At 46.5% G+C, this 16326-nt stretch overlaps 1 protein-coding gene across 3 annotated transcripts in view; it reads left to right on the top strand.

The window, feature by feature from the left end:
- SAMD11 (sterile alpha motif domain containing 11) overlaps positions 1-16326 on the top strand; it is a 174538-nt gene that overhangs the window by 45359 nt on the left and 112853 nt on the right. For all 3 annotated transcript variants that reach the window (XM_050931403.1, XM_050931404.1, XM_050931405.1), the window contains exon 3: positions 9399-9577. In XM_050931403.1, the coding sequence (XP_050787360.1) occupies positions 9399-9577 (179 nt within the window). The remainder of the gene's footprint in view (positions 1-9398; positions 9578-16326) is intronic.

Here is a 16326-nt window from a genome sequence, read left to right as displayed (position 1 = left end):
TCCTAAATCAGGGATTATGGATCCATGTCCTATCCGGGGGAAGATGGTATTTCTCTTTCAAAGATTGTGGTGGATGCTCCATCACTGGCACTATTAAAATCAAGGTTAGATGTTTTTCTAAAAGATCTGCTCTAGTCCAAGCAGGAATTAATTCAGGGAATTCCTCTGGCCTGTGCTGTGCAGGAGGGTGGAGTAGCTGATCAAAATGATTTGGAATCTATGCGTCTGGAAAGAATGAAACTAGCTGCCAGCTGATGTGAGCGCAAACCCTGCAGTCCCAGGACGTTAGTGATACCAGATCAAATTAATCACTTGGTGTGAGTAAGTGCAGCTCCCACCTAAGTCAGTGGGAGGCGTATCCACTTTTGCACTGTGGCTTGTTCCTCATGACTTTGGAGCATTTGCTGGAGCAGGTAAGAGCTTTGTCTGAGAAGGGATCTTTTCTCAGTGTCTCTCAGATAACGTTATTCTTAGTCCAGCTCTAAAATGTCTAGAGAAGATAGCTTCTTTCCCTCTCCTGGACCCACAAGTATTGCTCTTCTGTCGTTGTGCCCTAAGCCTCAGCAATTTAAGGAAATTTAGCTGTGTTCTCCCGACGTTCACAAGGGCAACATGGTATTTCTGTTCTGGAATTCAATCGGATTCTTTGTTTTTATTCATTTTGGTGCATGGGAGTGATGGGGTCTTGAAAGGGTCATGAGGTGTAAGCCATCCTCAAGATGAGTTAGATCTGCCATGCAACAAGCTTTATAAGCCAGTAAGACTCCTTGTGAAAGTTTGGCATAAGTCACCTGGAGGATTCTTACGCTGCGTCCGGTACTGAAGTGGGGAGAATAACCCTGAAAATCACATATTGTCTCTGGATCTCTGTCCCTATGAGAAAATAAATTGTCGGGTATGTAGAAATGCCCCCTTTTTCTAGCTGTCACTTCATTCTTCTTTTTATTTTTATTTTTTTAGAGGAACAGTTTCAAAAGTAGATTGATCCCAAAGTTTGACCCACCTAAAACCTCAGACCAAGCAGCCTAGCATTTATGATGGAGTCTGTATTAACAAACCAACCTGCACCCATGATGGAAGAAAACATCTTCGAGGAAGGAAACAGGTTTTTGGTTCTGACTGTTATAAACAATGATGTGAAAAGAAATATTCCCTCAAATTTGAAAAATAGCTTTTGAACAGAGTTCTTCTTTTTAAAACATTTGATGGGCAGGATTCGTTCCAGCTATTGGGCCTGCCAGCATAACGGTCAGTTGTCACTTTGGCAGTAGAAGTGTAAATATTGCACTCAAACGATGGCCTAGGAAGAGCAAATATAGAAGGATGCATGAGTGCACGTGTTAGCGAAAGCAAGGAGGGCTAGATATTCTTATCCTTTGGCCTTATTCAATGCCTTTCACCTGGAAATCTTAAAGCTGTTTAAAAAGTTGGTAAACATTATTACCTCTCTTATAGGTAGGGAAACTGAGGCACAGTGCAATGGAATGGCTTGCCCATGGTCATGCAGTGAACCAAGCCATGAACTTAGGTCTTCAGATTCTTTCTCCTTTTGCTTATTTTTTCAACCTTTCTACCAATTGGGTTTTCATTACAGATGGGGAAACCCAGGACTGATTTGGATCAAGATCTTGCTTTATATAAACCCCCAGATTGTTGGGGAAGAAAGGGTGTTGTTCCTGTGAATGGCTCTCATTTTGGCCATGTGATAGGGTGCAGAGGCAACCATGTCTTCTAGCAAACAAAGAATTACTAGTAACTCAGGCTTGCACAGGTATGGTAAGGGAACATTGCAGTAACAGCTCCAGGACCAGGCATAGAGAGCATTTGCCTGGGAGAAGACTATTCCCTGAACCTATGGACCTTGAGGAAATATTTTTGCTACATGTTGATGTTCATCTGTGATCAGGAGATAAAATTCTCACTGGAAGTGAGATCTGATGGACTGATTGTGTGTGCGTGTGCACGTCTCCAGTCAGCACCAGTATTTTTTTATTTCATAAGGCCCAAAGCAGAAAACTTCAAACAATCCCAAGATTGGAAAAAGTCCCCTTGGCCTAGTGTGCTGTAATTCCCACACACCTGTTTGTCTCATTGCCTCTTCTCCCTGGGTTTGGAAGCTTACCTGAGGGCTTGTCTGCATTGCAGGAGCGGCTTGGCTTTGGCTCAGCTATGTGGGTGTAACTTCACCAGTGCTAACCCCTCGTGGAGGCACGGTGAACTGATGTTAAACAGCAATAGGCTGGCCCAGTGGTTAGGGTGTTAGTTTAGGATTTAGGAGATCTGGGTTCCATTACCTGTTCCGCCTCAGACTTCCTGTGTGACCTTGGGCAAGTCCCGTAGCCTCTCTTGCTCTCAGGTCCCCATTTGTGAAACGGGGATGATAATTCTCTTCCTCTCAGGGTGCTATGACAAAAAATGCAGCAAAGGCTATGAGGTGCTGAGAAATTACAGCACTGGGGGCCATCATAGTACCTAAGGGAGAGATACTGGTGCAGCTTAGCTTGGTTTCAAAGCTGCGTCACTCTAACTGGGCTGGGGTAGCCAAGCCGAGATGCCCGTGAAGTGGATGATTCTTGCCTCAGGGACCACCTCCTTCTGATGTTTATTACCATTCATAGATTATAAAGGCAGAAGGGACCATTGTGATCTTCTCTGACCTCCCATATGACAGGCCATAGGGCTTCCCTGAGTTAATTACATTAATATGTGTGTTGCTCAAAATCCAATCAGAAGGAAAGGACAGCCCCTCCCCCATCCTATGTTAACAAATTCTGTCAGGAGCCAACCCGTTCTCGCAGCCCTCTCAGCCAGCTCCAATATGCATTGGTGGACACGGCCCAGAAGATACAAGAATAGATGACATGATGGTTTTTAAAGTGTAACAGGATGGCAGTGTGCAGGTCATGTCTTCCTCAAATAGCTGATCGAGTAGAGGATAACAGCCTACTGCTGCTGCCAGCTGCTGGAGTTCCTCCTCTAGCTCAAGCAGCAGGAGGTCTTTGCTGCAGTGCAGCTTTGGGATTCCTGCTTTGCTGATGACCCTTGCTGGGAGGCGCTTTAGGATCAGGGCCCTGCCTGCTTTTGTGCTTGTACCACCTCAGTCCACTGTTGGTGCCTCTGGAAGCAAGTAATAAATTATAAACGTGTTAGCCGTCAGGTTAGGAGCTGGACTGAATTTGACAGGGAGGCAGAAAATAGCTGCGCTGGAAAGCTGCTGACTGTTGTTTTATTCATTTGTTCATTACTGAACATCGGAGCAGGGAATAAGGCGGGAGGGCTGGACAGCTTGTTCTATCTGTGACCTCTGCTTTAATGGTGAAGCGGGTAAGCACCTGGGATCCGAGCTGCTGCTGCAATACTGGATTTGCTATCGAAACAATCAACATGGTAGTCCACTGGTCTAGAACGTTTAATGAAGGCCCCAGGGAGAATACAGGCTTATTCTGAAACTGAATTGACCCTTCCATAGGTGTTTATATTAATCACAGCCAAGCCTAATTGCAAACTCTGGGCGAAAGTACAGTTAATTATCCTATGGGGGGATGTTTAGCTGCTTTTCTTGTGTCATTTCCCTAATTAAAGCAATTTGGCTGGGTTTTTTAAAATCACTTCCAAGAACTCAGAACCTCCCGTCCCTTCTCCACATTTTATTATCAATAAAAAGAGAAAGAAATGCTGTCTGGACTTGAGAATTTCCTCCACATATGGAACAGATTTAGCATTCTTAAGCTCCCAGCAGTGGCAACACACAGATCTTATTCCTTGCCCCCTGCCCCACCATTTCCCTCTCGACTCATGTGTTTCCCACAGCTACGTATGAGGGTAGGAGGGAAAGTACACCCTGTAGCTTCTTCTTTCTGTCTGTCATGCAAATCATCTTGTGTGAGCAGAACGTATATATTTGCATGCATACTACTTTTCTGTGTGTGAGTCTTTAAACGCTGCTGGTTCTGATGCTGAAGAGGTGGCCTCCACAAGGACTGCACCTGTTCAGCTCTTTGGGTCAATTCCCTGTAGTATCAGACGTCCAGATTTTGCCTTGCAGTCAATGTGGACTGGGGAGAGCTTTTACTTTTGTATTAATTTTTTTTCATTGAGATGCTGCTGTGCAGCTTGTGTAGCAGAGGCCTTTGCGTCGCTGGGATCAATTAAATACTCACCAGGGACTTTCTGGGAGGAATCTTTCTTTTTCTGGCTGACTTTGAATGTCACAACAGGGCGTTCAGCTGTTTTGACCTCGTTGCAGTAGTTCCCAGGGCAGGAAACCTTTCCTAACCCCCCCTCCCCAACTTCTGCACGCTCCACCAGTCATTCCATCTGCAAGCTTTCACAGAGCTCTGATGCAATATCGCGGTTTTGGTATTCTTGGCTAAGGAGAACACAGCTCTGGGGGAGCGCTACAAGGGAGTTGGATGGGTAGGTGTAGAGTGGTTTTATTTTGTAACTCTGATTACTTTGATTAACCAGAGTCATTCCCACCCTCTGGAAGGGAAGAAAGATTATCATAATTCTTCTCCCTCCTTCTGTTCCACAACAGAACCCCATGACCTGTTTGCAGGCTTCTGGTGCACTCAGGTACAACTGTTCGCAAGTTGTTTTGCCTTTCTAGTGCCATTGCATCCTTAACTTTGGTAAGATGTGAGGTTAAATTTCATGTCAATTTCTATCTCGTGTGGCCATGGGCGGGAAAGTGACTGTGATGTAAAAAATAAAAAAAGACAAAGCAATTAATGGTATCGAAAGATCCTAGAAGCGTGAAGTGTGAGTGACTGGCAGCTGGACTGACACAGAGACAGCTGGGTGTGGGTGGGAAATAGTGGGATATTGGCTCAAATTCCAGCTGTGTTTCTTTATTCTGTAATCTTAACCCGCAAAAATAATCATAAGCAAGATAGAAAGGGAAAAAAAGAAGCTGATAATACATAGGTGATTCTGCTCTGCGTCCAGTGCTTATCATTCTGAAAGCTGTAGAGAAATGTTTGACGTCCTAATTACACCAAAATAAGGATGAAATTGTCTGTTTTCCCCTCGATCCAAGGGCAAGAGAATCTTTGGGGTTCGTCATGTTATGAATATAAAAAGTAAATAAGAACAGTGTATTTTGAAAAGAATAAAATTCTCTTGCAGTGTTGTATGAGACCTGCACATAATCCCACTACCGTGTGTACAAGTCTTCCTAGTTGCAAGATGACAAGGCTCCATCAAATATCTATAAAGCCCATACCTACCTATTCATAATAATACTGCTGCAGTTTCTGAATGCCTACCAGCACATAACATCGCTTTGCTGAATTCATGCTTAACTACCCACCACTTGTGAAATTGAACCACTCCGAATCCGAATACCTGCTGGTACCTGCATTAACAGGGTTCACCTGCACAGGTGCCTCTTGCTGATGGTATTGACAAGGGGTCTGGATCTGATCCGAGAGAGAACAATTCCATTGTCTTTAGTGGACTTTGGATCAGGCCCAATGTGTTGATTAACAGTTCTGTTTTACTCACCCATGGCCTAATCCAGAGCCCTTTGAAATCAGCAGAAAGAATCCCCTTGATGGAAGCAGGCTCTGGATCAGGCCTGTAGTTGCCTGAATACCTAATATAAACGCAAATGTGTCCCCACTAGTAAATACCCCTTCATGGATTAAGAAAGTGAAATTGATTGGAAACTGACAAAACTAAAGGACAGAATTGACTCTTCCAGTCTGTTTATTTGCCTGACCTGGGAGAAATGCAAAACACCCCCCCAACTGCATAAATAGTACAAATAAAACTTTAAACACTGCAACTCATTTTTAACACTCTCGTAAGTTTTCAGTAGCACACTTTAGGCATTTTTTAAATTAAATACTCAGAGTCTGTTTTCCACTCCGCCACACGGGCTTGAACGTCCATGTACACGCCATTCCATTTTAGTGCAATTATACGGGCATAAAGGAGTGGAGAATCAGGCCCTTCAGTGTAACTAGGTTGTCCCTTTTTCAGATCAGGTCTGTGGGTGCCACTGCTGTCGGATGCCATTGTGACTTTGGGGGAGGGGATGGAGGGTGTCACTGAACCACACTTTGTGTCGGGGTTTAAGTGAAATGAGTCAGTTTATAGAGGTGCAGAGTATTAGAAATGTTGGTGAGGGGAGAGGAAGAACCTGTGTTGTAGTAAGGCCATTAGTTCTGTTCATGGCCTGACGGGCTCTTTCTGTAGGTTTAGTGCCTCCTTTGCTGTCGCACTCTCACTCTTGTTAGGTCTGATGAGTCCCTGAGCAGTCACTGAGACCTGGTAACTGCTCTAAGGTACCATAATGGCCATAAAATGGTTTTTATTATCTGATCAGCGCTGTTCTCTTTAGCCTGCGAAGTCACAGCAGAGAGCATATTGCAATTATTTTGCAGCGGAAATTTGCACACCCTCCCCTCCACCCCCTTTAATTGTTATGATAAATTGCAACTTCAGGAAAATATATAAAGCTCTGGGATGATAAAGTCAACTGATATTCAGCCCTGGCCTTTCAGCATGACTGGAGCCGGGTGCAAACACGACCCTTTTACAGAACACGCTGCACAAGCCATAGCTACAGAGGATAGCTTTAGACAGAGGCTGAGCTCTGTACAGATTTGCTAACAGAGAGCTGTATGCAGTGGAGCTGGAGGGAGCCACGTAGGGGAGGAGAAACCCCGAGCCTATGGAAGGTGCCTAGGGTGAGGGAAGCAGAGCCTCCATGGCATGTTCCTCCAGGCCTTAGACTTTAGAAACCGCTCTTTATATGAATCACGTGGTTGGGTCTCTTGAAGGAGGCAGGCTGGTGTGTGTGTGTTTTTGTGGGGACAGCCATTGTTTGTAGCATCGTCTCTGGGAAGCCCCTGGGGTATCCCCCTCATGTAGGATTCAGACCATCTCACTCAGCTCTGGCAAATGTGCTGCCTTGCAGCTGAGAATGGGCACTTGGGAACCAACACTCAGACATCCTGCTCACTGCAACATGTCCCAAGATTCGTACAAATCCTGGGACTTCCAGGGGCTTAGAGGGATTCGCCCTGTTGCTGTTCCACAAGGGTTCGGACTGCATCACCTCTTCTTCACTCACCCCCAGTTCCTCCCACCCCGCCCCAAGAATAATTTGCAAGTAAATTGAAAATGTTCCTCTTGGGGAGTGTCTTATCCCCTACATATGAAGGTTTCCTCCATTTTCAAGCCAGTTTGACCCATTGCTTCTCTGTCCCTTGATGTTTGCTGGTCCCAGCAGCTGCTTCTTTGGCTCTGAAATGCACTAGAATGGGAAGGCTAACAGGCCTCCTTTGGGTTACACCTTTAGGTGGACATAGCTAATTATTGCAATGATTAGGGCTCCCCTTAATTAACAGAACTGGAAAGTTAGTGGCAGACATGGACGAGATGTTTTCATTGGGCGTTCTTCGAAAAGTTTGAAATTTATTTAATTTAAAAAAAAAAAAGACTTACATTGAGGTTTATTCAGCTATCCAGTAGCTCTCCCCTGCTTTTCCAAAGCATTTCATTTGTCAGGATTATTTGGAAGGTCCGAGCTGCAGCCTCTGCAAACCTCTGTGAGGTTAAATGTCACTCTGCATTTATCTGACCTGGCCTGACACACTTCACTTTCTGCTCTCTGCAAGTCCCTCCTGAAAGCATGCTCCTGCCAAGAGGGCTGCAAGGCCTTGCCTTTCCCACCGAAGAAGATGCACAAATTGTAGGGAGGTCACAGGACTCCTGCTTCGCTTCACTGCTTTCATTATTCCCTTTGCAATCACGTGTTTGTGTTGATGTCTAGTTAGATTTTAAGCTCTAGAGGGCAATGATCTTAGCTTTGTATCCAGCTGTCTCAGGTCTCCTAAACCCCTTTCACACCGGGTGTACGAATGTGATGGTTGCCATCTTGCCTGCTGGACCTGGGAGGGAACCAATGTGCCCCTGAGCGGGAAGCATGAGTTTGTACAGCTTGAGCTAAAAAGCCAAGATTCCCTAACTGGGGTGATGATAAACTCTCATCCTCTCTGGATCAGGCACAGAGTGGGGGACCTGTGTCACACAGTCACTGGTGGGTTACACCAGTGGTTCTCAGCAAAGGGTACGTGTACCCCTGGGGGTATGCAGAGGTCTTCCGAGGGGTACATCAACTCATCTAGATATTTACCTAGTTTTACAACAGCTGCATAAAAGGCACCAGCGAAGTCAGTACAAACTAAAATTTCATACAATGACTTGTTTATACTGTTCTATATACTATACACTGAAATGTAAGTACAATATTTATGTTCCAGTTGATTTATTTTATAATTATATGGTACAAATGAGAAAGAAGGCAATTTTTTCAGCAAATGTGCTGTGACACTTCTGTATTTTTAGGTCTGATTTTGTAAGCAAGTGGCTTTTAAGTGAGGTGAAGCCTGGGGGTACGCAAGACAAATCAGACTCCTGAACGGGATACTGTAGCCTGGAAAGGTTGAGAGCCAATGGGTTATGCTACCCCAATCGTAAATGAGATGTATGGTTATTATTGGGATCAGTGCCCCGTTGTGCCAGGTGCTGTACATGTGTACAACAAAAAGACAGTCCCTGCCCCAAGAGCTTTCAGTCTGTTTGTTTGTACTTTGGCTTTCTCAAGAGTTGCATGGTCATTGACTTACTTTGGCAGGACTGTCTGGGGAGAGTTTGCACAAGCTCCTTCCTCTGTTAAAATCCACCCAGTTCAGCTGGGAGTGTGAAAAGGACAGTGAAAACCGCTGTGGTGATAGCTTTACATTTGCAGTAGTACAGACTCTTTGCTGTTATGGAGGGATGGAGCTTGCCATCGGATGGTGCGGGGAATTTCTGTTAGAGTCATAGGGAGTTTGGGGTGTGGGTCAGGCCTGTAGGTATTCTGGCTGGGGGAAATTCACCCCAGTGTCGAAAACCTGCAAGAGGTTGTGTGTGACTCGGGTGGTTCCCCACCCTCCCCTCATGCACCACTTCAGTCAAAACAGGGCTGAAGTGGGACTTAATTGGAGCATAGTCTTGGTGCTGAGGGAGAGGAGAGAGAGAGTCTCCCCTGTTATGCATAAAATCTATTCTATATAATTAGTAGGAAATCTCTCAGAGAGGGTGGGGCTGGGCCCTAGCTCTGCTGTCGTCTTCCCCTCCTGTTGGCCTGGCCCAGCAGGAAAAGTGTAGGAAATGGGATTGTGAAGCATCTGCCTGTTAGAACTGCAGCAAGTTTATGATGAGTGTGACAGTCATGAGAACCCCCTTGAAGTCACCTATATTTGAACCTTACACCCATGTTCACTGGGCGCTGACTCTCAAAACGTAGCAATTTTGAGGAGAGCTTTTTGGTCCTGAGTTGCCTAATCAAATTCTCCTTCTCTTCCCCCTCCCTGACTTTTGTGCCAATTCCTTCTGCTTGCCAGAACCGGGGTCGCCTGGCCGAGAAGAGAACGATCCCTCTGCCTCCCACCAGGCTCCCAAAGAAAGAATTGACCTCCATTTTCTCACATAGCGACGACAGCGAGGAGAGTGACAAGGCCAATGGTCAACACCCCGAAGTGAAGCAGGAGGAGGATCTGCATATCAGTATCATGAAAAGAAGGTACTTTCCAGCTGTGGGATGCCGGCACTGCGAGCCCAGAGATGGAGAGCACTTGATGGCGGGTCATGGGACTGTGCCAGAGCTGCCATGGGAAGCTCAAGTTCAAAGGCTGCCTGTTGGCGTCATCTCCTGAATTGGAAACGAAAGTGTAGATGTAGCCGATATAGATTCGTTATACACAGTGATATAGATTCGTTATACTGTGTTCCTTACTGTGACCCACTCACTCCTGTTTGGAGAGCTTGGGTGTCTGTGGAGCCTTCAATAGATGTACCATGGAATTTACCTTGGTACTAGTAGCACTCGCCCATTAGACGATAATCTCATTTGACCCTCCGTCCAGTGTTCTGTGACTGTGCTGCATGGGGCCTTTGCAATCACAGATGGTAGAATGTGGCAAAAGTCTAGGAGCCAGATCCTCAGCTGGTATAAGGATGCTGAAGCTTCATGGGTTTACACCAGCTGACAATCTGGCCCTACGTTCCAATTTGTCCTAACGTGACCTCGGTGATCTAGAACCTTTACAAACTTTGGGGTGTTGGTAAACTGAATGGTGGCGGGCGCAGGAGGGTGTTGTTTATGCTCCTAATTGGAAATGTTAAGTTGCTAAACACAAAATCCCAGGCTTGGCCTAAAAAATGCAATGGTGAGTATTGAAGAAGATGTGTTGAAAGAGCTGTGGATTGAAAATAGTAAAATGTCAGGAAAGAGTGTGTGTGTGTGTGTGTGTGTGTGTGTGTGTGTGTGTGTGTTTTGAATATCTCTCTGTACTGTGTGTGCTCCTCCTACCTAAAACCGACACAGGACTGAAAAGGGAATTGAAAATCTTAAGACATACCTAGGTGTCCCCTAAGTTTGGCTCTGGTGAAAAGTCATGTCACCCCTGGTATTCAGCTGCAGAACTTTGGGTTCTTGCATCTCTCTAGAGAAATATGTTGTTTATAGGATCTATAACTACAGGAAAATAAATATCCAGAGTGGCTGCATCTTGGCCCCCCCATGCATGTCATTGCTACTCATTTTGATCATCATCTCTCTCTAATGCATAAAATCGCTCAGATTCCCAGACAAGCTCTATAAAAACAGAGGAGTGGAAACTGAAGGCATGTAATTGCTTTTCTGTGTTTTATGCGTTCTTGCTCCTGAGCAGATAAGCCATTTCCCCTTTCCTCCAGGCAGAAGCCACCGCGTGTAACAATGTGATCTCAGGAATAAGGGAGTCAAGAGGGTAGCCTGGCCCCTCGGGTGAAGCCCGTCTATAACCAAGAGCTCCTCACCCATCATGGTAGTTGGTCAACAGTGCTGGCCAAGGGTTATTAATTGGAAAAAGGGGCAGAGGGGCAGGTGCATCTCGCGCTCTGTCTCCCACATGTGCACACACACGAACCTGGCTAAACAGTCCCAAGAAGCTCCCATAATTTTCCCCTCCACCCTCCTTTAATTATGCTTTTAATTCTGCAAAAATTACAATGCTAGGCTTTCTCATTAGGAGGGAGAATAACATCGTAAATATTTAATTGATATTCAGGGCCCCCAAAAATATAAAGTGCTTTTATCTTAAATCGTAAAATTACAGTAATTGCTTGGCCTTGTTTATTAGGAAATGCAGAAAAAAAGATTCCTTAGCTGTCATTAGTTCCTGGTCCTTCAGCTCACCATTTCACTGCCCCTCCTTCGATCAGTTTATTGGAGGGTCTCAGTCTAAACCTTGCTTTGAATTCTTAGGAGGAGGGGCTGATGCTTCCCAGTTAGTCTGAATCCTGTTTACTCCATAGAGGCATTTTTGACCTCACTTTGCTGCCATTATAGAGGGGCTGTGTGAGGATATTGTGTTTGCTTTTTCACTTTCAGACCAGCCTAATCCTCTTTCCAGTGGGAGTTGGCTCAGAGGCCTTCTGTGCCTACAGGTCTTGCTAAGACAGGGCTTTGTTCTGAGATGAGCTGAGCATTGTAGCTGGAGCTGCCTGTGCTCAGCACCTCTCTGGAGCCTTCCAGAGTAATCGCTGACTCTGGTACCCTTTAGGGACCCTCTGGGCTCCATGAGTGCTAGTGGGGGCGTTGCCTAGGATCAGACCTGTGGCGTGATGTCACAGACGGTGGTGGTCAAGTTCTTCCTGAAGCCCGGGCCTTGGAGATTCTTAGTGGTGAGCAAAAAATGGCTGCAGGGAATATGGAGCCTAATTCATTGCAAACACAGAGTTTGCCAGGGAATCCGTTGGAATGTGGGACCTTTGGAAGATGGTGGAGGAGTAAAGCATGGGGGCGAAGGAGAGCTTGGTAAAGTTGGTCTGGCTGCTATGTGGGTGTGCCAGTATAGAGACAGAGAGACCTTGTGCTGTCTGTCCTGTCCCAGAGCTATTCTCGCATCTGTCTTAGTGAAGGGCTAGAATGGCAGAGGCAGCTCCAATGTGCCCAGGCACCACAGTGATGGATGGAGTAATAACCAGAGAGAGGGAATGCATTTTCGATACCGCACCAGGAGGCACCTGCTGCCCACACCTCCACCTTCAGAAATCTCTAATGCTCCAGCTCTTACACCTTTAAAGCACACATTACATCCAGTCCCACCCTATAGCCTTGAATGCCCAAAGATGGAGCTTGCAGCATTGTTGTTGTAGCCGTGTCAGTCCCAGGATATTAGAGACACAAGGTGGGTGAGGTCTTTCTGTTATTGGATCAGCTTCTGTGAAAGACACAAGCCTTTGAGCTGCACAGAGCTCTCCAGGTGGAGCTGTGAGTCAGAGGGGTAGCACGTGCTATTGCCTAGGGCTGGCTCTGGGGGGAACAATGGGTAGAAAGTAGCTGGATCCCTTCTGGGCATGGCTCTGCTGCAGTGTACACGCACTTGCTGTGCTCTCTCTCTTGTCATTAGCAGCACAGTGGAGAGGGAGGAGGGCGTGGTCAACCTGGTTCGAGAGAGGCCAACATCATCATCCTAAAAGCTAGATGTGTAACAGACATGACAGTTGGGTCCACGAAGAGATGGTGCCCCATCTGCTTTCTGTTTTAATTCACCTGTTGCAGCCTCCTGTAGTGGTGACGGATTGGGCAGAGGTGTCCTTGCCTCCAGGGGAGAGGAAGAAATAGACTAAACGGTGGACGCCAGGGAGCGAGGTCAGAACAAAGCCAGTCTCAGTGTATTTCTCTCTCTCTCTCTCTCTCTCTCTCTGTCATTTTGAATACTTTTGTTTCTGATTTCACTTTTATGAAATGTCTCCTTCCGCCCCCACTATCAACGTGAGGGGATGTGTGCCAGTGTCAGGAAGGTTTGCCATGGTTCACGAAAAGGGAATGGGGCTTAGTGGGCAGAACAGGGGTCTGTGAGCTCAGTCGCCTGAGTTCTGATACAGCCTTTGCCACTGGCACACGAGGTGACATTAGGCAATCCATCCACTTCTGGTCTCCTTGTGGGTGCACTTCAAGAGCAGGTATCAGAGGGGTAGCTGTGTTAGTCTGGATCTGTAAAAGCAGCAAAGAATCCTGTGGCACCTTACAGACTAACAGATGTATTGGAGCATGAGCTGTTATGCATCCGACGAAGTGGGTATTCACGCACGAAAGCTCACGCTCCAATACGTCTGTTAGTCTATAAGGTGCCACAGGACTCTTTGCTGCTTTTAAGAGCAGGGTGTCTGGATTCTGGTACTTTCGGACTGCATGATGGAGGAGGATCGGCTAGTGCAGCTGTCAGCTCTGTGCACTGCAGAAGGGATATGACTGGACAGATTAGGGGCATGGCTGAGGGTCCTGCCATTCCAACCCATGTGTTCCTGCTAGTGCTTGAGCTTGCTATTGGGTGGAGTGGATGCTGCAACTTCTTAAAGGGGTAGTAGGTGCAGCTGCTGAGCACCTTTTGATGTCATCTGTGCTGCATAGGGAGAGTATATGTAGCCACTGTTGGTTGGCCACTGCATCTCTGCACCCCTCTGTCTGTAACAGTAAGAAAGTAGCCCCTACCCTTTTCCTGTAAAATTGGTTCAGTAATATATATCAATCTTGCTGGAGTACTATTGCAAAGATTACTGAATGTTTGGAAAGTGCTGGGAGGCCCTGGAAGAAAGGTATGCTATCCAGTACAAATATTCCGTTATTAATTCTGCAAACGGCAGTTTGTGATGATGGTGAATTGCAGTCTTGTCTGCAGGCCCTTTACATAGTCGAGGAAGAAGGTGTCTTTTTGCAGATTGTTTAATAAAGTGGCTAGTAAGTTCACGTGTCTGCCCGTGAGCATGTTGCTAGGTCCTGATCCTACATATTACGGAGCTCCTGCGGAAGGAGGTGTTGGAAGGAGTCAGAGATGCTCAGCAGCTGCTTTTGGTACATATAACAAAGTTAAGTAAAGCAAACCCTGTAACTGACGTGAGCCTGGGTCCCTGTACAGAGATCTAGGTGACCTGTGGTTACAGGTGGGTTGATACATCTTTTAGTGAGACATCATGAGCCCCACTTTAGCACTAAAACAATATCAATGTGGTTTTTCAAAGGAAGCTAAGGGAGGTTGGGCACCAGATTCAGCTGAGATTCAAGGGGAGTGTGGCGCCTAACTCCCTTAGACATCTTGGAGAATACGAACCTATAATAGTAAGAGAGACTGGCTTAAACCAACAAAGGCCTGGGAGTTTAGAATTAGGGCTGGAACTGCCTTTTAGCCACACCATTGTGTATAGCTACCACAGGCCCTTCAAACAGGAGCAGTAATACTTACATAGATGCTGGATTATAGGCACCATAAAGCAGCTGAAGGATTAACTGGAGGTTTCTCAGTGTCTACACGACAGAGCCTGTGTCTACATAACTACGTCGGTGTAGACACGCAGCATACGCCGATGGACGTGCAGAGTCCTGCCAGTTTAGAAACACCACTTCACTGACCCACATTAGCCGGTGGACAAAAGCACGTTTCTGTCAGTTTAGCTGTGCTGGCCAGGGGGTGTGGATTTTTCAGACTTTTGCCCATCATAACCATGCCAGGATACGTTTTACATGTAAACCAAGTGTCAGCTCCTATTTTGTTTAAACCAGGCAGCTGAGCAGAGGGGTATGAGAGAATTTTACTACTACTTTTAGATGCTGGCTGTTCTCTTAAGATGGAAAGGAAAGAGATCTAATGAAAGCCCCTGAGCTTTGAGATGATGGGCTGTGTAACTGCTCGTAGAAATACATATGTGGATAATTCTCCAAAAGGCCGTAATGGCATGGCTAATAGTAAGAGGCAATAATACTTAAGCACCTGTTAAAAATGGTAAAAGTTTTTGACCTGACCAGCTGCAAATGCTCCAAAGGAACCATTACTGGGCTATCTGTAAATATGTAGTTTGGCCTGGGTAACACACAGGATAGGCTCAAATCGCTGTGCCCAGTTAAAAATGCCGATGAAATTCTTGTTGAAAAAGGAATGAGAGCAGCAAGCGCAGTGGCAGATTGCATAATGAGCCCACGTAGTGGGCCTGATCCCTTGCCAAACGTTCTGAAATCAAAGCTGGTTTTGAGAGGAATAGGAGTGCAAAAAAAGGAGAAGGGCCAGTGACCGTGACTCTAATGAAGACTGATGTCAGTGCCTCCGGGAAGTCTCTGGAGGCCCTCCTGCTTTCCGCTTATTGAAGACCCTTTTTGAGCATTATCTTCTGGCTGGGGTAATGATGGCTCCATCCCTAAAATGCCCAGGTATTTTTACCTTGTTTTCCTGACATTAAGCTAATGGCTTTTGAATGGGGCAGTGTTAGAAATGGAGACCCTGATTCAAGAAGGAGTGGGGCATACGTTTTGCAGCCTTCTCTCTCTACTCAGCTGTAGTTTGCATGGCTCTGTTCTCAGTCCTGCCGCACGTGTCTCTGTGCACCGGCGTTTAACTGCAAACTCATTCTTCTCCCTCCCCGGCCCAGAAACCCAGCTCATGGCACTGTTCTCACTCTGCTTCCATTTTCTAATAGCAGGATCGCCGACCTCCGCTAAGCCTTAATGGTTAGCTGCTGTCAGCCCTTTCGGTGCCTCCCTCTCTAAGTGGAAAGCTATTTCTGACATCCCATAAGGCTGCTGCTCTTTGACTCTCTAATTGATTGAAGTTCAATCTGAAGGCCCCCTTTTATATCTGTCACAGGCACCTGCCTGTGATACAGCCGTCGGGTGCGAGGCAAAGCCTTCTCAGGACAATGGGCCTTGTCTGGGACTCTGCTCTCCTCTTCCTCCCCTGTGATGCCGCCTGATTGGCTATGTAGCAATGCCGTCTCCCTTCTGACGGAGCCTAGTCAGTGGGCCAGTCATTGGTCCAGTATCATGGCCTGACTTGACAACACCCAGCCTCCATGCCTCATCTAGCGGATGGTGCCGGAGATCTGGCTCTGCTCTTGCGGGAAATGGGCTGAGCTGGCTCATCTTTAGAGCAGGTTCTGTTGCCAACTTGTAGCTGCTGAAGAGAGCGAGGAATGGGACAGAGCAGTGGGGCTCCATTAATGGGCCAGTGGGTTGGATTGGATTCTGCAGTGCTTGTCCTAACCCTTGTGACACATGGTACCAGTTGGTGAGAGGATTGGGGGTGAGGGTCCTACCTTGTGCTGGTGGTGTAACGTGGCGTTCGCAGCGATTGTTTGCTCTGCTCCTCCTTTCTCTTTCTGCCTGATATTTCCTCCCTGCATTTCCTCCTTTGCCACGTCTGCCTGCTGCTTAATAATAATCACTCCAATCAATCAATAAATAAAAGATCCATCTGGGAAGCAAATGCTGGATTTGGTCCAGAGTGCCAGGAAGCTGCA

Source organism: Gopherus flavomarginatus, chromosome 21, assembly GCF_025201925.1.
Source record: "Gopherus flavomarginatus isolate rGopFla2 chromosome 21, rGopFla2.mat.asm, whole genome shotgun sequence".
NCBI classification, from domain to species: Eukaryota; Metazoa; Chordata; order Testudines; family Testudinidae; genus Gopherus; species Gopherus flavomarginatus.
Note: the sequence above shows the minus strand (reverse complement) of the source record. Positions and strands in the feature narration are given on the sequence as shown.